We start from the raw sequence: 20931 nt of genomic DNA, 5'->3' as shown, positions 1-20931 counted from the left end.
CCATTGGCTGGCACTCATGCGCAGACATTACGTATTAGCCAATCACAAGGCCTGTATCCTCGCGACACTATGAGCTCGTGGCTGGTCAATGCTTTAAAAACGGGTGTATAACACAGAGCGGCATTTCCAGCGCAAGCAGGACAGAGAGAAGAAGACCGCAGCAATGGCAAGAACCAAGCAGACCGCTCGTAAATCCACCGGTGGTAAAGCCCCGAGGAAGCAGCTCGCTACTAAAGCCGCCCGTAAGAGCGCTCCGGCCACCGGCGGCGTCAAGAAGCCTCACCGCTACCGGCCGGGGACCGTGGCTCTGCGGGAGATCCGCCGCTATCAGAAGTCCACCGAGCTGCTGATCCGCAAACTGCCCTTCCAGCGGCTGGTGAGAGAAATCGCTCAGGACTTCAAGACGGACCTGCGCTTCCAGAGCTCCGCTGTCATGGCCCTGCAGGAGTCCAGCGAGGCTTATTTGGTCGGCCTGTTCGAGGACACCAACCTATGCGCCATCCACGCCAAGAGGGTCACCATCATGCCCAAAGATATCCAGCTGGCCCGCCGCATCCGCGGAGAGCGCGCTTAAACCCGCGTCTGCGTCAAACCACAACGGCTCTTTTAAGAGCCACTCAAGTTTAAACTGAATGAGATAATTTCCAATGTAACGCTGAAAATATATAAATAAAATATATAATTTGGTACAAGTAACTTCCGGGTCTGTATAATCAGCAGCAGATAAAGGGTGTGCCCGAAAATAAATAGTAAAGAAGTGACAACATTGAAATAATTCTGTTCTGCTGTTTAGTGATTGACATCTAAACCGTTATTACAGTATCAAACTGAAGTGTCAGAGGTCTATATATACGTTTAAATATATAAGCGTTTTAAATGTTCTCTTCGAAAAAATTAGTGTATGCTGTGATCATGTGGGAGTGCATGACTACTGTATGCTGAGAATAATGTCAAATAACGCTATATTGGTGAATACTTTTACTTTGAACGGGTGGATTCTGGAATCAACTTCTGCTTCAATGTATATGTAATGATTATGAGTGATTATAATCAAGGTATTAATATTTTTCCTTCTAAATATCATATGAGTTGAAGGACTTCTCTAAGATTATGAGATTTTACTTTGTTAGAAGTTACCAGTGTGATTAATGTTCTTTCATGTATTCTCTAATGTCTGTATTCAATATCTGAGAGGAGACTGGAGGGTCTGGCCCGTGCCAGGAATGCAGTAACAGTGCTTGCTCATTTAGCCCGGCTTCCAGAAATGAAATATGGACTCGTTTTGAGAAAGGTCTTCAATATGTGTCAATATATACATTTGCTTTTCTAGGGTAATGCACCATATCTTTTATTTGTTAAAGCCTTACTTTCCAGTTAGATTAAAAGTGTCCTCCTTGAGAGAAAGAACATATTCTCCTGTTTACCTTTATATCCTATTAAGGAAAGTTAGGAACAACTGGCATTATTGGAGATTGACTGACTTGTTTTCTTCGACATGCTGGCACCTGGACACAGTCGTGTGACCTCGGAGGACCACTCATACCTGACTCAGGGTCCTGGTGGCAGCCGTACAAACTATGGAGATATTCAAAAAGTGGCATGAAAGGATGTTTTGCTGATCATTTTCCAGTCTTTGGTTAAACTGTATGCAGTCAGTAATGACAGTATGCGGAGTATCAAACATAATCCTGCATTTTAGCATTGCAGTTTTAATACAATAATTTTGTCTGTGTCTCCATCATAGATTGTCTCCATTGTTTGTGTTTCCTAATTTCCCATTATTAAAAAGGAGAGAGAAAAAAAACACTTAAATGATACATGTACAGACACATTCAGGCATAAACAGAAGATAAAAGAGATGTGCCACTCTAATTTAATAATTTTACTTTAATATTGTGATGTATATTGTGTCCCTCTTCGTTTACCTTGGTGAGCTTGTAGAAAATCAATTTTCATTATAAACCAGTACTGTAAAACATGATCTTTGTGAAATACATTTCATAAATTTTAATATGAAACAAAAATCACACGTGGTCTTGCTATATTTTGGGGGAGGTGTGTGTCATGTGACGCGACGCTGGTTTCTCTCAGGTCCTGTAAGCAAATCTAAAAGGCTTCCTCGCGTCTCACACACAGTAGCTAATGTTGTCTTTCATTGATAGACTGAAGTAACCAGAGTTAAACACTCTTTTAAGAGCCACACACTCTGCCACAGAAAGAGTCAATGCTTTGGTTATGTCAAGCATAAATTACATAACGCTTTGTTTTCTCAATCCTGGATGAATTTTACCTAACAACTCGTAAATGTTTCACAGTGATACATCGAGAATATATAACTTTTTATTTTACTATAACATAATACCCACAGTTAAACCGTCTGTTTTTGTAATAAATGTTAATCAGTTTCACGATCTGTTAAACAAAAAAAGCAATTCGATAAACTGGTAACTTAACGTTACCACAGTTGGCAGAAGTGATAATGCCGAAACGAAGTATATTGTCGTCAAATGGGCTTTAATTTATTATTGCTGTAGTTTAAACTTCTAAACAGTTTCATGGAGCTTTTAAAGCGTGTCTGGTCATTATTGGTCTCTTTCCTCCCAAACTCGCTCAATGTGTTTATAAGAGGTTTTTAAATTACTCGATGATGCACAATAGCGGGAAACAAACAACGGAAACTTGGGGAGCAGTGGGCGGGACTATAATTTATCCGCCTGTGATTGGCCCTCATTTCTCTCAAGTTGTCAAATGAAATACGAGTTTATGGGGTTGGCCTATGAAAACAGACAAAATCCCGTATCGCTTTGAATATTAGCATAGGGCAGTGAATAAATAGGCTTGTTTGAGATGAGCAAAATCTGCGCAGAACCGATCACCGGTGATCACCGCGAGATGCATGCCGGTTAGAAATGTGTCCGACTGCGTTCCGCCTGGCTCTGATGTCATGCTGATTGCTGACGTATGTCAAAAATCTCTCGCGAGCGCAAGGCACACCTGTCGGATTCTGCAGTCGAGCGCAGTTGCTCTCCACCGACTGCGCGGTTCAAAAGCATGATGGGAAACGACTTGCTGACGACACAGCTTAATGCTCATTGGTTTAAACAACCGTGATGTATTGTTCTTTTTTTAAATGTTTGAATTTAAAACTCTGATTTCGTGTTTTTATGTGTATAAATTATGTGTGAGTATTCCCAAACTCTCTGACAGTGCGATCTCTATGGATTATGTGATTATGTCATTTTTATAAAAAAAAAATATATATATATATAGGCCATATATAAAAACACGTCTGTAGTAAAGAAACAAATGATTGATAAACACGTAGCCTATTTGGAGTGGGATTGAATAAGTGCTTTGGGTGTCTTGTTCATTATATTTATTTTCATATAAAAGCAACAGAACTTAAATTACATCCAGTTGATTAGCAACACTGTGCACAAGCGTGAATCCCGCGATATCCATCTTTGATCTCACAGGTGTCAGATCCACTGTGAGAAGAGAAAACTGTCCGGCTTGCCTGCGCTTTTTTCACTCCTCCCCTCACTGCAGCCGCCTACTCTCGACTACACTTCAGGCGAGGCAAGGCGCATCTCAAACAAGCCTAATGCCTCTGTATCGCACTGGAGTCATTATTCGTCAGTCTTGTGATCTCGCGTCATCATGCCTGAACCAGCAAAGTCCGCGCCTAAGAAGGGCTCAAAGAAGGCCGTCACCAAGACCGCTGTCAAGGGAGGAAAGAAGCGCAGAAAGTCCAGGAAGGAGAGCTACGCCATCTATGTCTACAAAGTCCTGAAGCAGGTTCATCCTGACACCGGCATCTCCTCCAAGGCGATGGGCATCATGAACTCTTTCGTCAACGACATCTTCGATCGCATCGCCGGTGAGTCGTCTCGCCTCGCGCACTACAACAAGCGCTCCACCATCACTTCTAGAGAGATCCAGACCGCCGTGCGTCTGCTGCTGCCCGGAGAGCTGGCCAAACACGCCGTGTCCGAGGGCACAAAGGCCGTCACCAAATACACCAGCTCGAAGTGAGGCGTGCCTGACTTCAACTACCCAAAGGCTCTTTTAAGAGCCACACATCTTCTCGGATAAAGAGCTTTTGTGTATTTATCTAATCTTGATCCCATGACAATTTTGATGAATCTCTTAATACAAACGCAACACTTATCTAACTTTCTCGAGGAGATTTAGGCTGAACACGTTTCATAACCCTAGAGGACACCCAGGTTATGACTTGTGGCATGTATGGTGTCAGAAATTTACTAAAATATAATGTTTACTAAAATATAAGATACCTTATACCAATAAAAATAAACTATACCAATGAAAGTAAGGAATCACTGTTTAAGTTTTAAGAGAAAATAAAAAAAAATACCTGAAAAATAGTCTTAAAAGATGGATTTGCAGAAGTACAGCCACAATTACCATGATGTGCTGACACTTTTTAAAGAATAAAGATGATAGTGTTTTGTACCTTTTATTTTTTGTACTATTTAAAATTAAAGTCATAAACTTTTGTTTTATTGTTTTAATTTCATCAGCTGTGTCCAGATGAAAGTACAATTTAGAAACTTTATTTCCCTGGATTTTCTATTTATATGTGTGTTTGAGTAAAATGAACATTCTATGGGACCCAGGAATAGACTTGTGTCCACTGTAGTGGACATTATATTTTAGTAAATTTCTCTGACGCCATACATGCCACATTTCATAACCTGGGTGTCCTGTAAAGACCACATTCGGGGCTTTTCAGAGATACCAAATGTCTGGAGGTTTCACCATGAAAACAACTCATTGATCTTTAAAATGTCTGGCATTCATTTAGTGATCAAATGTAGCACCCTTATGGAAATATGATACTATATTGTAATTATAATTACATCGGACAACTTTTCTATTTGTATTTAATAAACCAACATCTCAGGAAAAGTTATGGGGTTTGATTTCAGAACAGGGCATTGATGTCATACATGTCACTGTAGAGGACATCAGGACTTAAATCATGCTTATCAGGCATTTTGGGAGACACAAAAAGTGAATATGAAAATAAATTATACATCAACATTCCTATGAAATTTTAGATATTATTATTAAAATGTTGCTAATTATTACACTTCTTTTTCATTAAATGTTGCTCCAAGAACACATTAATGTGCAAATTAGATACAGTGTATAGATACATTAAATTGAATGGGAATATTAATTTATGGCCATTTTACCCACATATTACATAAAGTAAAATGGTGTATCAATGCATTCCGTTATATGTTTCATAACATAGTTGAGAATCAACTTTATACAACTTTATACCATTGTGGTTAAAAAAAATCCTGAAACCCCAAAATGTATTGTTTTGTAAATGTTTTTGCCTACATATAATTTCATGTCATTTTATTTTTTAAACAACTGAGTTCTGGTGTCCACTACAGAGACACTTTTTTAAACCATTTGTTTGGTATGCTCTTATGCTAAAAAAAAAAACTAAATTCAAAAAAAACTTTTTTTTTCTGGGTCTCAGGAGGATAAAATATTGACAACATTACTTACAAATTTCAAGTAAGAACATACCTGTAATTTATAGAGCATTTGTTTTCAGAAAATGAACACTGGTAAAAAAAATTGTACATCGCTAATATAGAGATACTTTAGTTATTATTTAATAATAACTTGAGATACAACATTGAACAAGTAATTGTTTCTATATGAGCAATGACTGTGCTAATGACAATATCTTATTGTTCAATAATTGTACATGCTTAAATAAGTTATATAGTATGAGCTCTAGATTTTTATTTGAACTAAATAGATTAGAGGGCCACCACTCCCTTTATTTGTGAATTGTTGAAACTAGTTGAAACTGGAAGGGGATTTACAGTCAAAGACCCAGAACCAGATATAATGAATGAAGACCCGGAGTCCGAATTATAATAAATTGAAGAAAAGTTTTACTGAAGATAGTTTGCAGTTTCATCAGCAGAAATCAGCTTCAAGACTCACGAGGACTTTGTAGGCCGCCCCGCTTGCAGTCACACACACACACACACACACACACACACACACACACACACACACACACACACACACACACACACACACACACACACACACACACACACACATACCCGTTTGTCGGACTAGGGGGACAATTTTTGAATTTTTGGGCAAATCAGACTGAGCACAGGGCTGCGGGGACACCAGGTTCCAGTGGTGCTAGAGCTACAAAAAACATATCAAAAATCATGAAAAAAATCAGCGAACCTATACACGACTTAAAATTAAAAGATTTTCTTTGCACAACTGAGATATAAAAAAGTGCTCTTTTTCAGACTTTCTGGTGGTTTGTAAAGACTTTTCTGTAACACGGTCTATAAGGACAGTGTGGTGTACAAGGTCGATGATGTCACCATACACATACACCAAGTTGAACCTGCTTTAAAAGTACACAAGGTCTGTAAGGTCAGTTCACCATACACATACACCAAGTTTAACCTGCTTTAAAAGGACACAAGGTCTGTAAGGCCAGTTCACCATACACATACACAAAGTATAAACTGCTTTAAAAGGACATAAGGTCTGTAAGGCCAGTTCACCATACACATACACCAAGTTTAACCTGCTTTAAAAGGACATAAGGTCTGTAAGGCCAGTTCACCATACACATACACAAAGTATAAACTGCTTTAAAAGGACACAAGGTCTGTAAGGCCAGTTCACCATACACATACACCAAGTTTAACCTGCTTTAAAAGGACATAAGGTCTGTAAGGCCAGTTCACCATACACATACACCAAGTTGAACCTGCTTTAAAAGGACACAAGGTCTGTAAGGCCAGTTCACCATACACATACACAAAGTATAAACTGCTTTAAAAGGACACAAGGTCTGTAAGGCCAGTTCACCATACACATATACCAAGTTTAACCTGCTTTAAAAGGACACATGGATTATAAGACCAAAGTGACTGAGGCACACCATTATAATAATATGTGATATATTAAGGTCATTTTTGTTTTTTTGTTGACCTCTGTTGTGCATTACAATTTGGCACAAAAGTTGTAAATAACTCATCACATCGGGACATAATTTGCATATAATGTACATAAGCAGCACAATCAACTCTACACTTCATCCTCTAGAAAACATCAGCACCCACAATCAAATTCTGTCAAGCTACAAAAGTGTACAGATAACACCACAGCTCTTATCTGATGGGGTCTACCTACAGGTGGGCACATGTCAATAAATCAACTAAGAGCATAACACAAAAACTGCTTGCATCCATTAGGACGAACTCAACCCCACCAGCACATGCCATTGCATCCTTGCTCCCTAGTATTATGGAGTTTTTCCATGTCCTGAACCAACTGCCAACCTGCAATGGACTTTATGCACAGCTGCACTACTTCCTGAACTTTAGCTAGCTCCTTTGTTTCCTGTCTGCCATAATTGAACAAACTGCTTAATCCAGGTGTGTCTGATTATTGTTGTTGGTCAGCCACACCTGGATTAATCAGTTTGTCCAATAATGGCAGACAGGAAACAAAGGAGCTAGCTAAAGTTCAGGAAGTAGTGCAGCTGTGCATAAAGTCCATTGTGTTTCAAATCCACACTGCAATCTGCGTGTCCAGGGTCTGCCATTGCCCACTGCACCAGATCATACATGACCTGAGAAAAGAGCCTTTTCGGAGTAATGCCGATGCCTTTGTATGCCTCATGTCTAGTCAATGTTCTTGTTTCAAGCCACGCTTTTGTTTGAGCTTGTTTTTGGATATGTTACGTTAATAAACTGCATTTGGGTTCTCTACATCTTGCCTCCAGTGGATTAATTGTTACACTTACCAAACCACTCTTCAAAAACATGTTTATCTACTTAGGGATATTGTCACAAATTACGTTACGTTAGGGTATATGTTAAACCTATTTAAAAACGATCTCTATGAGAGTTCATCAGCTTTACTAGCAATTTGAATAGTAAGGGTTTATAGAATGCAACAAGAACATACAAAGCAGCAACATATAATGGATAATGAAGCCTAAATAGCCTAATAAGTAACTTGAAGGCCTCCATGCTTGATTGCATTTTCTTTTAAAACTTTGTCAGTCACTCACCCACTCCCCTTCAACCAGTCCTGTTTGTGGAACGTAGGTTTACTCTCAATACAATGAAACAACCTCAATTCTCTCAGACAACCTAATCACATTATTATAATTATGCTTGCTCTTTTGTTGTTTTGTGGTCTCACCAAGTATATTTAGCTCAGTTGATTTCATTATGTTTGACTACTAAACTCAACTCATCTGCATTTAAGCTAAAAATGTTAAAAAAATAATAATCTAGGTTTGTCATTATTAACACACAACACAACATTTGTTGAATCACTGAATTATATTTGATTTGGTCACCTCAAAAATCCATTCCTTAACCAAGGACAGCTTTGCAAAAATTAATAAAATAAAATAAAAGTGAATCAGGCTAACCACATAGCAAAAAAAAAAAAATGGCCTGTGAGCCAAATAAATGAAGTGACCTAAACCATTTCTGAACACAGGAACCCAACTTGTAAAACATGCCTAGAAAAGTAAAGGCTCAGGCTATCCAAAAGTGCATTTTAGCGTTTAGCATTTGAATGCCTTTTAAAGGCCAAGCCTCTGTTGCGTACAAAATCTCTAATGTTTTGGATGGATCTTGTCTCCAAGATAGGTTGTTCCTTTGCCTTGCACTTCAGGCACTGCTCACTGGTGACAGTGACACCGTTTTCAATAAAAGGCCTCATATGTTTCATCACAGCTTGTATCTCCTCCTCAGACCATGGTCTCTTCACACACCGCCTTGATGAAACACAGAAACCTGAACAATTAAAAAATTAGATTAGAAGATCAAAAAAAGATATAAGATCCTGCAAGAAGTACTTGCAGGTAGGGATGTTGCTGTTCAAAATTGCCAAACAAGCTGGAACTTGTGTAGACAAAATGTGTGTGATAATAAATTGAATTTAGATCTGCTAAAAAGCAAGTTAGATTGTTTTCATTAACATGACATTTCATTACACTGCTTGTTAAAACAAAATACATCCAGCTTCTTTATATGCTTTATGTCTAACCAAACATAATGTAAGTGTTGACTGCACATTGGCAAGTGTGCCTAGTGATGGACATGGCAATGCATTTATATAATACCTTGAGTAACAGAGTCAGGGAGATGAGGTGAACTGGAAGTTACACAGGCAGAGTTCCCCTGGTCATCTAAAAAACATATTGCACAGTATAAATGTATGGGCTTAAAGAGACACCATGGGCATGGAGGGGATAGGTATAAAACTGCAGACAGCCAATTCTACATTATAATAACTACACATTTTACTAGGAAATTATGTAGATTTTACACAGGCCAAGTCTTCCCTGTTGTTTTAAAATTATCATGCAAACTACTGAACACATTAAAATACTAGCCACAAAGCATATGTGTCACAATGAAGAGAGATGACAAAAAGTTAAGCTTCTAACAAAAGTTAAGCTTCTACAAAATCGTACTACTGGAATATTCCTGACTAAAATTTAATATACTATAATGAACCCACAGATCCCAGCTCAACATAGCCTATGTTGGGCAAACTTTGGGTCCATCATTGAGATTATACCTTGAGCTGCAGTCTCGGAGAGGTGAGGCGATCCAAAAGTGCCAGAAGCCAACATGTCTTCATTTTCTAAAAACAAAACAAAGTTCATACATGTTTGAAATAACAGTAGGCGGTTATCTAAATGTATTAAAAAAAAGCCTATTTTAAATGTTTCACCAATACAATTACAAAATCTGCAACACAGAATACAACAATTTCAGTAGCCTTGGGTCCCAATTTGAACAGTACCTTGCAATGTGGAAACATTAGGGAGTTGCTGTGACCCTGTATCCATATCGTCCATGTCATCTATTAAATGACAGTTAATAATTATTCATAATTATTATAATTATAGTTATTACACCAACCATATACACATACACCTAGATTTAACAACATGTAAATGATACATACCACCAATTTCGTCCAGAGATTTTCCTTGAATATCCTTCACACTTCCCTTCTCCATAGCCATAAGCAGCTTTGAGATCTTGGCCAGCTGAATTGTTGATTGGGGCAGTCGATAGTACTCCCTATGCACCCTAATGTCATGACCGAGAAAATCGGCCAGCTGGTCAAGTTCATTATCTTTCAAGTTCATGACTTGGCTTATTGTGGCGATCTGTTTGCGAAGGTTAGTTGATCTGAGGTTTTGAGGATCTTCGGCTCCACAAGCATCTGCAAATTGACCAAACTGCCCTCTGTAGTGACCATCACTAGAAGGAACAGCGAAGAGGTAATTGTTGTTTTCAGTTACTCCGCACTCTTTCCTCTTACTAATGAGGAGTGACAGGTTAGCAGTCATATCAGGGGTCAGGATCACAGCAACTTTTCGTCCTTTTTTCCCCTTCAATTCCACTCTGGCGAATTGTTTGCAAAGTCTCTTCTCAACTTCTGTAAGCCCAGTGCTTATGTCATCATTTAGTTGTGACATGTCACGATCTTCAAAATTTTTTACAGTCATCCGTGCCACTTCACCTTCCCTCCTCCTATTAAACAAAATGACTTGACAGAGGGTCAGCTTTGCTAGTGCTGCATAAGTGCCTGCTGTTGGGTTATCGGCTAGTTTCTCCTTAGCCAGTTCCACTTGCTGACCAAGATATAACTGTAGCTTCTGAACGTCTTTGGCCAGTGGGAGCCTGGTGCTCTTGTTGTATTTTGCCTCACTCAGGTTTGATAAGGCAGAATGGGAAACTAATTCAGACCACTTTGTTTCATGAAGTGTGTGAAACCTCCTGATGGAATCGATCCCCTCTTGGTCCTCTTCCATGAGGGCACGACACATGATGAGGTCACTTATCTTTCTGAGAGAATGCCCAATTTTCAGGGCCAAACTTGGGGCTTTGAATGTGTTGTTTTCATGATCAAAACCTGAAACTTTCTTGACAGCACTAGTAAGAACAAAGAAGTTGCCTGGTTTTATTGCCTCTTCCATGTTATGGATTCTAGTTGTGTGGCGCAAAGTCACAAGTAATCTCCCAAGTTCCCTTACTTTCTGTCTTATATACTCATGCTTTGATCTGTCACTCCCATGCTTATTAAAGAGGGACTGGGCAAACTGCAGGAGATAATGATCATTCCTTATTGCAGTGGACACGTCATCCTTGTGCATTTTGCCCAGCACTGACCAAAGTTCACTTGAAATTGGCTGGGACATTGTAGATTGAGCAGATGCTATACCAATGACTCTCTCTCTCAACTCAGGTCCATCTTCAACATTATTCTCGGGTCTTAGAGCACATCTTTTCATATGTCGAGAAAGTTCTTTTCTGGATAACATACCCTTACAGTACAAGCAGTAATCATACGTCTCCGGCCTGCTGCTCTCTTTGGAACTCCGTTTCACTTTAAGACAGCCTGACCCTGTGGTTTTAACAATTGAGTTATGCTTGAAGTTGCCAAGGTTTCGGAATTTCTCTAGAAGAACCTTTCTGTCCTTTGATGTTTTGGAGAACTGGAGTGCCTGTGCGATTTCAGCATTTTCATTTACATGCCTCTCGAGATGACGTGCAAGTTTTGTTTGAGGTTTTCCACATACAAAACAATAATTGACTTGGCTTTTAAGGATTTTTCCTGATTTGGTTGGGGATTTACTTTGGCCAAGAATATCCACAGTACCCTTTTCATTACTCGCATCTTTTGTTATCTGCAGGTATGACTCTGAGCTTTCTGGTTCTGGTTCAGGGTCACTTTGGAGATCACCAGTAGTTTCTAGATCCATCAGGATATTCTTACAGATATCTTCTGAGTTGTCCTGTATATCTATGGTCTGTTCTTGTTCAGCAAAAGTAATGCCTAAATCAGGCATATTAGTGGTATGGGACTTTTTCGATGGTTCAGGCAACTCAACACTCAACTCTGTCCCTGAGCTTTCTGAATCTGATACAGAGTCTGGGATGTACTCGTCATCAGATGAGACATCATCCTGCAAAGTACATTTAATTAATTAATTAATTAATTAAATACAGCATACTTTAAATAACAGAAATTCACTTGGGAAGGATGGATGTCAAAAACAAACTGATAAGAGCCATCATATTGATATTATGCATTTTATACTTCAATGTACACTTACATCTGATATATCCCAGTCTTCTGAGGATTTCTGGAGGCAGATTTTATGCCACACACCACAGCATTCTTCACAGACAAAATTAGGCAAACCACAGCGTTAGACAACAATTGACTGTTTCCAATATTCACCAATTACATACTCATTTTCTTATTAAATGCAAATATCTTCACACTTATGAAACATACAAAATCAAGAAATGATAATAAAATTAACTGTTCAGTAAAAATGCACAGTTTGAGTGATGGCTAAAACTTTCCATTTACCGGTAGAAAAAAAGTACACAGGTTTCAACCATTAAGGTAGAATTCACTGGAGTGGCAGAGCATTTACATTACCCATTCAAAGTCAAAGTTAAAAAGTATGTAGTGATCCCACACATTACACATTATTCACTAACGCCACTAAATATGCATAAAGTGAACTGAAAACTAAGCATAAAGTGAGTTCAGAATGAAAAGCAGAATTTTTTGGGATTTCCAGACAGATAAAAACAAAATTAATGAATGAGGCTTATATATAGATCTGAGATTATGATTATAAAACTGTTATTGTAAAAACAGACACATTAGTAGCCTGACCTGACCAAACACTGATTATTTTTTAATGTGCAAGGTGTGAGGCCATATAGGTTGTGTTTCAGAATGCATCCTTGGCCCAAAGACTTTTGGCAGAATGGTCTAATGTGGAACAGAAATGCTGAAATGTTTAACCTACATTAATTAAGGTTTGTGAGAGTTAAAGGTAAGTAATTGGAAAGGTATGGAGACACCTACAAGCATTTGAATTGCCAATTGCTTGGTGGATCCATTGAATGAAGTCTGGATTTATTAGGTCTAAAGTTTTTAGTTCATCATGACCTTTATATACAGTAATTTTATCATCTCAATTAGCCAAACTAAATTTGAAGTCCACTCAAAAAGCCCACTCGATCTATTCTCAACTCAGATGCGTAAAGATAGGCCCAGTGACTTACTGGAAGGCATGAAGTTAGACAAAGTTAGAAAAAACACACACTTGGAAATGCTTATTGGACAGACACTTTGAGTACATAGACATTCTAATAAATCTGCAAGTTTGAAAGTTACTGCTCGAAGGGTTTAACATCATCTTCGAAGTTGGTGAGCATATGCGTAATTACAGAATGACTTCAGCAATGACCTGAGCGCACCACGGACTTGAGGGCATTTTGTTTGTGCTGATATTCACTTAGACATAATGAAACATTTGTGCATTATGCTTTTCAGCCAAGCTAATCTTTAAAAATGCTGACGAAGTAGCACAAACATTGCCCTATGTTCACGTAGAGCATCAAACCAAGAACTGCAGTTTTTGCATTGCTAACGTCGCAAATATGGACTTGTTGAAATGAGTCTATACAACAATTCAAACAGTGGTGTTTCACTTATTGTGTGATTTGGTTAACATTGCAAAGAACTCATCTATAAGTTGTAATTTTATTTCGGAGTCACGGAAGTCCATGAAAGACGCATTTAGCCGAGCTGCAGTGAACCGGATGAAAGAGCTAAACATTTGCAAGGTTGTAGCCTAACTTAGGCCGAAGTCTAATCAACAAAGAGCAATAGGATAATATAGATAGCCTAATAATATAAATGATAATAGCAAACAAATTAAGGACTTGTTCAACATCCAAAGGCGAAAGTCTCCAGGGATAGGGAAACCCTGCGCGACAGATTTGTGTCCGACTCGCCGACCCCTCAATAAAAAAAACTCCTTCACTTCACATAAATTTTTACTATTTTGATTCCAAAACGGTAAATTTTGCCAAAAGGCGACTAGTCTGCAGGCATACTCTCTGTTCTCTGCCATGTGCTACAGCTTGCAAACTCACTTGCCTGGTATGTCATAGTATCTGCCACTCCAGTGTTTTCTACCGCAATGGTTTGAACTGATAAAACATTCAATCAACATGTTTTTATGCTTTATAGGTGCGAGTCTGGAACTGACCCATGGCATGAAATTAAACTACTTAAAGTATACTGAGAAATGCATTAATTAAGAGAAAATTAATAACACACTTACGTTTGCATCTTACACCGTGCCATCTGATAGATGTCAAAGGAGAATGGCATATCCAGCATTTGTCAATTCTCACCAATTCAAAAACCAGCTTGTGGATCTTACACTGTGAAAATAAATTAAAACATGAAATAAATATAAAACCTTTACACACAAATTATAAAACACAAATGAATAAAATAAAAAAAAACTGAAAAAAAAGCTGTTTAACTTTCACACAACCTTTTCTACAAATCCACCAGGAGAGATGAAAAGGGGGGAAAGAAGTTACTTTTGAGATATAATAGCGAAGCATATCTATTAAATTCCTGTGACTTGTGTTTAGCTTGGCTAACTGTTGGGGCGTCACTCGTCACACACACAAAAGAGAAATATATGCTTCTACTTGGAACTCTTGTGATGATGGCAAAGAAGACAATTCCTATTGATAATGACGTAAACCTTCATCTGGCATTTAAAACACAACACATCTAGTTTCTGAACCTGTGTCCAAAGTCAAATTTAGATTTATCCTGACATTTCTAAAAAGAAAAAGGTTGATTAACCCAGGACTATCTATTTAAGTAAAGCAAGAAAAGTAATAACAATTCTAAGAAACTAAAGTAATTTTGTGAAAAAAAGGGTAAAAATCTGTGCACGTGTTTGTAACACAGACAAACTCAAGGTATGCAAGGACACTGTCCTTTGGACTCTTAATGACATCCATGCTCAAACTCTAAGACTGCCACTATTGAACTGCCAGTGTGTGGCACACTCAGAAAAACAACAGTGTTGGGGGGACACCGAGGTTAGTAAAGACCATCCATACTGAATAGAGGACGTTTCCGCTGTGCAAGATGTTTACTAAAACACTGAAAATTGTGTTCCATGGAACATCACAGTACTTCTGACCATTGGTCAATTTCAGAACACAGATGAATTCAAACTCACCTCACAAGCAGAGTCGTTTGGCGCGGCTCTGGATGACTGACAGCCTGATCTCGATTCGGTCTCTGTACAAGGGAACACAGGGAGATTCAGTGCTTGGCTTTCCTCAAATCATAAAACTACATGTAGGCATAACATACTCAACTCACATGCCTGACAGACAAAATTCTACTCAAAATATACATCAAGACAAGAAAATAAATCATCTAAAAATGGCCTGATATTGCCACATGTTTTTCATGTCACAAACCCTTAGCAGACATGACATGCATTGCCAAAAGTTACCAATATTTACTCAAAACTATAACTGACCACTGGCAAGGTCTGTTGAGAACATAGGGGGTGACACCTCCTGGTGCTGGACTCCAACTTCACTAATCCCCTCTTTCGTAGAAGTGTCCAATTGACCTCTGACACAGTGCACCTAAAAAAAGAACAGCAATAAGCAAAGATGAATAGGCATCAACTGGTACAGATGATAATACTACATATGTGCAAAGACAGAATATTTAACAAGATTTAGCAACCATTTTGTATAAGGGAGGCATGTCACTGCACAACAAATTTCAGCATCAAGCCGCAGGAAACAGCTGACAAAGCACCATATTGGTACACATAGATGCCACAACTAAGAATGTGTATTAAAGAGAGAAACGCTCTTCCTTAACTAGCCACTTTACAAGCACATGCTAGTTTCTACATCTGTGTGACACAGAGGAATATTCATGTTATGTGAGGACAGTTTGTAACAGACAAACTCAAGGTATGCAAGGACACTGTCCTTTGGACTCTTAATGACATCCATGCTCAAACTCTAAGACTGCCACTATTGAACTGCCAGTGTGTGGCACACTCAGAAAAACAACAGTGTTGGGGGGACACCGAGGTTAGTAAAGACCATCCATACTGAATAGAGGACGTTTCCGCTGTGCAAGATGTTTACTAAAACACTGAAAATTGTGTTCCATGGAACATCACAGTACTTCTGACCATTGGTCAATTTCAGAACACAGATGAATTCAAACTCACCTCACAAGCAGAGTCGTTTGGCGCGGCTCTGGATGACTGACAGCCTGATCTCGATTCGGTCTCTGTACAAGGGAACACAGGGAGATTCAGTGCTTGACTTTCCTCAAGTCATAAAACTACATATAGGCATAACATACTCAACTCACATGCCTGACAGACAAAATTCTACTCAAAATATACATCAAGACAAGAAAATAAATCATCTAAAAATGGCCTGATATTGCCACATGTTTATCATGCTAAAAACCCTTAGCAGACATGACATGCATTGCCAAAAGTTACCAATATTTACTCAAAACTATAACTGACCACTGGCAAGGTCTGTTGAGAACATAGGGGGTGACACCTCCTGGTGCTGGACTCCAACTTCACTAATCCCCTCTTTCGTAAAAGTGTCCAATTGACCTCTGACACAGTGCACCTAAAAAAAGAACCCCACTCAAACCTTTAGGTTTATGACACTCAAAATGATGTAGACAGGGGAACAAAATGTTTAAAGATGACTATCTGTACCGACAAAGATTTTCAGACTGTATCTGCAGTATAATTGTAATTCATTGATAAATATGTTGCTTACGTAACTACCTCATTTCTAAAAATTCATACATCCCGAAATAAACAGCTGAATTCAAACTAACCTCATGCTCTGCTGTTGTGGGACTGGATGACTGACACTCTGCTCTCAATGCGGTGTCTGTTGAAGAGAACACAGGACATGAAGGCACAGTGCTTTGCAAGACCCTAGTATTTACCAGGCATTGCTCATTCAAGCAGGGACTCACCTCTGAATAAGTCTGCAGAGAAAACATTGGGTTCCAAGTCATGGCCGTGGTCACCAAGCTCTGCAACAGAGTGTTGGCCAGAAGGGAAGCTTGCACCACTGCGCTGTGTCTAAACAAGTTAAACAGAAAAATGCACATGTGAACTTGGACATCACTACACAATTGTGTTATTGTACAGTTGAACTGACTAAGGCAGAGTAACAATTTAAAATGGTCTGACCCTTGAATATGATTGGCTGGATCACATTTGATCCTTTTGTAAAATTCCTGTAACGTCACATCTCTGGCTGCATTTTGTTCTATGTTAGTACACCTTAGAAAGGTTACGCTGTCTGCATTTGTGAATTACTTGCCAACAATTCAGCTACAGGAAATTACTTTTGCGGAAGAATTGTTATTCACGAATAATTCACTAAATTTTGCCGTGCCCTCATTCAATAAAACTATGCCAGGTGTACGTGGTGATGCTTTGCGTTGTGAACTACTACTTTCCTTAGCCATTTTAAAACAAAGGGACTTATTGCTTTAACAGACAGACGTATTCAACCTAACCTCACAAGCAGAACTGCCTGAAGTCATATTGCAGGACTGGACTTCTGGTCTCTCACTGGTCTCTGTAGAATACAGGAGAGAATATGAGGAAGGCCAGGGTGGGGTTGTGCATCCCTCTAGAAGCAACCACACTATCACTGGTTCACATCCTTCATAGACACAATACGTTTATATGCCCACCATCACTAATGTAAACCATCTCAGTAAACATGGCCACGTGTGGCATAAAAGTTTCTCACTCATCTACAGCACATCATTGACAATTAGATAAAACATCAAGTCAAACAGTCACTGACCTTTAATAAAGACTGTGGATGACATGGTTTGGTCTTTAATAGACTCTTGGGCAGCAGTGCTTGTAACAGTAGGGGGAATCTACAAAACATTCAGGACAAAACATACAGATAAGCTTGCTGGCATCACCTGGGAGAGTCATGCAAGTTCAAGATTAACCTCACAAGATTAACTGAAAACCGGATTGAATACCACCAAGCAGTGACTTCTTTTTTTTTGGTTATAATTGTTGGCACTAACAAGCGATAGGTATTGTGTAATCTCTGTGGCATCATGAAGCTGACACAGCTTAACACACAGTAGCTTTTAAGACAGAGATGATTTCATTTTTATCAAGATGTCAAAATATAGGCTTTAAACCTTGACACCAATTCATTGAAAAAAAAAAATCAAAATGACCAACCTCTTTACGCCAGGGCCACTCTTTCCCCCCATAGTCATATGTGATTTCAGTTCCTGCCGTAATTTCCTTCAGTGCAAAAAGGCAGAGATGTGGCTTCCCATCTGCTTCGATCAGCTTCATTTTGCAATTTGGTGCCTTGTGTTCATCGTTCACGAGTCGCCCAAATGACGAATCTTCAAGTGCTCCATCAATACTGCAAATTTACAGACATCATGCACTAAACAGACGTTTATAGTGACACACTTTTGAATTGTACTTTAATTTGTAAGCAACTACACTAATGCCAACATCCAATACAAGTATAGGCCTAGTTGTTCGATGCACAGTTGATAAGTTAAAGTACAAAATGAGATCTTTACTTCAGAAATCCTACACTTCTCACTTTAGAAATCTAAACATATTAGTCATTCTGAACTTACCACCATGTCTTCCGCTTCCATATGAAATCAAACATAAAGACTGAACATGCATTGTGGTACAGTGTACGTCTATGGTCAGCTTCAGCTGCATCAATGAGCTCCCCTCTATACTCCACCACAAAGTCTCCTTGGTTGAAAACCGCTAAAGTGAAGATACCACGACCTGCAGACACAACCTTATTAGAGACACAGGGGTAGCAGACTATACATTGGATACAACTCAGCACTGCAAATAATCACATCAAATTGAATTATTCCTATAAATTGCTACAATGCCACGTTTAGAAAATAGCAACATACAGGCCCACCACTATTAACTCAAATATTATTACAATACTATTAACAACTTTAATTTATATTGATGTTTGTACAATTAATAGCCATAGACTGAAAACCACTGGTCATAATATCAACTCAAGAACCATAGCCGTGTAACCCCTCAGTCGAGCCCACAGTGTGTCAAAGCCACTCACCTTTCACTGGATTAATGTATCTTATCTCTAACATTGAACTCTTGTCTCTTCCTGCAAGGATGTGATCAGTGGCATCCTGAAGGGGAGTAGTTCTACGGGGCATGACAGAATTTGCTAAGGGAATTAAAAACAAAAATGTAAACAACAACACAAATTCACTACTTTTCATCTCACTAATACCATTGAGTTCTATGCTTTCATAACATTCAAATAAGATTTCCTGTCAGTATATCAATATATTTGAAGTTCTGTGAGGGGACATACACAGACAAACAGAACATTAGCCCCCAGTTTCACAGACAAGGCTTAACCTAGTCCCAGACTAAAATGCATGTCTGAGCAGTTTTAACTGAAAGCAACTTGCACTGACAGATCTTAAAATATGTCAGTGTCATTGTTTTGTCTCAAGATGCACACCAGTAATGCATTTTTCTAAGGCACGTTTATAAAAGCTACTTAAATGTCCTAATTGAACTAAGGCCTAACATGGCTTAATCTAAACCCTGTCTGTGAAACCGGGCTTTAGATCTCTTAGAAATGTAATGTGTTTCACCAATAACACTATAAGAGTGCAAAACAATATCATGCAATTTAAAAAGGTAAAATTGTACAATATTATCTAAGCAAATATGTGCAGTGTATACTGAAGAATGTGTCATGTCATCCTGTCAGTCCTATTACTGTGACGTCAATCCTGTTAGTGTCATTCATTTCATAAAAAATATATTTGTAATGGCCTTCCAAGTTTTCCATTGTAACCCTATCTATATTGTATTTTGGACAAAGCCCTTCTTTTAATATCTCTCTTGTAAAAATATATATATTTTCTTCATTGACGTGATCATCCTCCAAAATGTGTATGTTCTTGGTCATCTGAATGAAACATATAAGATTGGAAAAAAAAAAATCTAATTTGAAACAATCTCAGTGAAAAGAGGGACTAAAATACTGCTAATATGTGAAAACTATAACATAGTTCTAATTAAAACTATTGTATATAAAATGCATGTAAAAAATATCAAAACATAAGGTCGATTGTCATAAGATAAAATAAATACATAGGCTAGCCTGCGATGGCACAATACAATTAATTGTGCTTTTAAGCTGTCTTTATATCATGGATATTTAAAACAAATCGATTAAACTTGTATTATTTTTTAATTTGTCAAAGTTGACAAAGGCCGTGATTGCGTGGTATTGGGTCACGGTCATTACCCGTAACTGTTAAGTTTAACTTTTTATTGTCGTTATTTGTATGTTGCTTTAGTCAAAAGCGTCTGCTAAATACCATAACAATAACCATAACCATAACCATACTTGTCATTGGAACCTATTAAAACGTTTTTTTTATTGATTTCTTACCTGCTCTCCACAACGTGCATATCCAGATCTCCCGGGAAAATGAATCAGCTGATGACAGACGTAGCTCTCTCCTATCCAGCCAATCAAAATGAGTTGTGCAAACTGAGCATGCGCAGTGTTGAATTCGTGTCTAATTTCGCGCGTTGTGTATAATCTCCCGCGTTTGTGTATAATTTCCCGCGCCTGTGTGTCGCAACATGCAGGGACCACGACAACCGATAGGGGGCAGTGGCGGACACACAAATATACAAAATATGTCAGGTTTTTGGTACACAAAGACTTTTGAGAAAACCACTTTTTGGGTAATAAAACATGATGAGAAAAGGTTTTATAAGGTTTATTTTTATGAGGACAGCCAACTGTCCTCCTATACCGGAGGGTCCTTATAGCTCTTTGAAATGTCTTGAAATCTGTCCTTCTATGCCCCAAAACAAACACACACACACACACACACACA

General features: G+C 38.5%; 3 protein-coding genes across 5 annotated transcripts; 2 read left to right on the top strand and 1 right to left on the bottom strand.

The window, feature by feature from the left end:
- Positions 1–123: 123 nt before the first annotated feature.
- Positions 124–609, top strand: LOC306993272 (histone H3.2-like). Its single transcript, XM_079602945.1, has one exon. The coding sequence runs from the start codon at positions 164–166 to the stop codon at positions 572–574; it is 411 nt and encodes a 136-aa protein (XP_079459071.1). The 5' UTR covers positions 124–163; the 3' UTR covers positions 575–609.
- A 3038-nt stretch (positions 610–3647) lies between these two features.
- Positions 3648–4035, top strand: LOC306993292 (histone H2B-like; the record flags this gene model as incomplete). Its single annotated transcript, XM_079602966.1, has 1 exon — positions 3648–4035. The coding sequence occupies exon 1, from the start codon at positions 3661–3663 to the stop codon at positions 4033–4035; it is 375 nt and encodes a 124-aa protein (XP_079459092.1). The 5' UTR covers positions 3648–3660.
- A 3499-nt stretch (positions 4036–7534) lies between these two features.
- Positions 7535–20931, bottom strand: LOC306993253 (uncharacterized protein). 3 transcript variants are annotated; one of them, XM_079602922.1, is made up of 19 exons: positions 20475–20931; positions 19113–19226; positions 18640–18802; positions 18221–18413; positions 17820–17898; positions 17524–17585; positions 16972–17080; positions 16828–16883; positions 16499–16610; positions 16190–16251; positions 15473–15584; positions 15164–15225; positions 14237–14339; positions 12197–12261; positions 10036–12046; positions 9871–9930; positions 9643–9708; positions 9182–9247; positions 7535–8852 (listed from the first exon to the last, which is right to left on the bottom strand). In XM_079602922.1, exons 2-19 carry the CDS (start codon positions 19213–19215, stop codon positions 8614–8616), a joined length of 3723 nt encoding a protein of 1240 aa, XP_079459048.1. In that variant the 5' UTR covers positions 19216–19226; positions 20475–20931; the 3' UTR covers positions 7535–8613. The 3 variants fall into 3 exon arrangements, with proteins under 3 accessions (XP_079459048.1, XP_079459047.1, XP_079459049.1); XM_079602921.1 differs by lacking the exon at positions 20475–20931 and having other exon boundaries at positions 19113–19972; XM_079602923.1 differs by lacking the exon at positions 20475–20931 and having other exon boundaries at positions 8703–8833; positions 19113–19978.

Source organism: Phoxinus phoxinus, assembly GCF_949152265.1.
Source record: "Phoxinus phoxinus genome assembly, chromosome: 25".
Classification (NCBI taxonomy): Eukaryota; Metazoa; Chordata; class Actinopteri; order Cypriniformes; family Leuciscidae; genus Phoxinus; species Phoxinus phoxinus.
This window is presented reverse-complemented; position numbering and strand designations above follow the sequence as displayed.

Excerpts from the sequence above, each read along its gene's own strand:
- LOC306993272 (XM_079602945.1), top strand. The coding sequence starts at position 164 with ATGGCAAGAACCAAGCAGACCGCTCGTAAATCCACCGGTGGTAAAGCC.
- LOC306993253 (XM_079602921.1), bottom strand. The coding sequence starts at position 19,281 with ATGAAAAGTAGTGAATTTGTGTTGTTGTTTACATTTTTGTTTTTAATT. Across the intron at positions 18,414-18,639 it reads TGGAAGCGGAAGACATGGTG|TATTGATGGAGCACTTGAAG; the intron begins GTAAGTTCAGAA and ends GTAAATTTGCAG. Across the intron at positions 8,853-9,181 it reads CCCTGACTCTGTTACTCAAG|GTTTCTGTGTTTCATCAAGG; the intron begins GTATTATATAAA and ends TTAATTGTTCAG.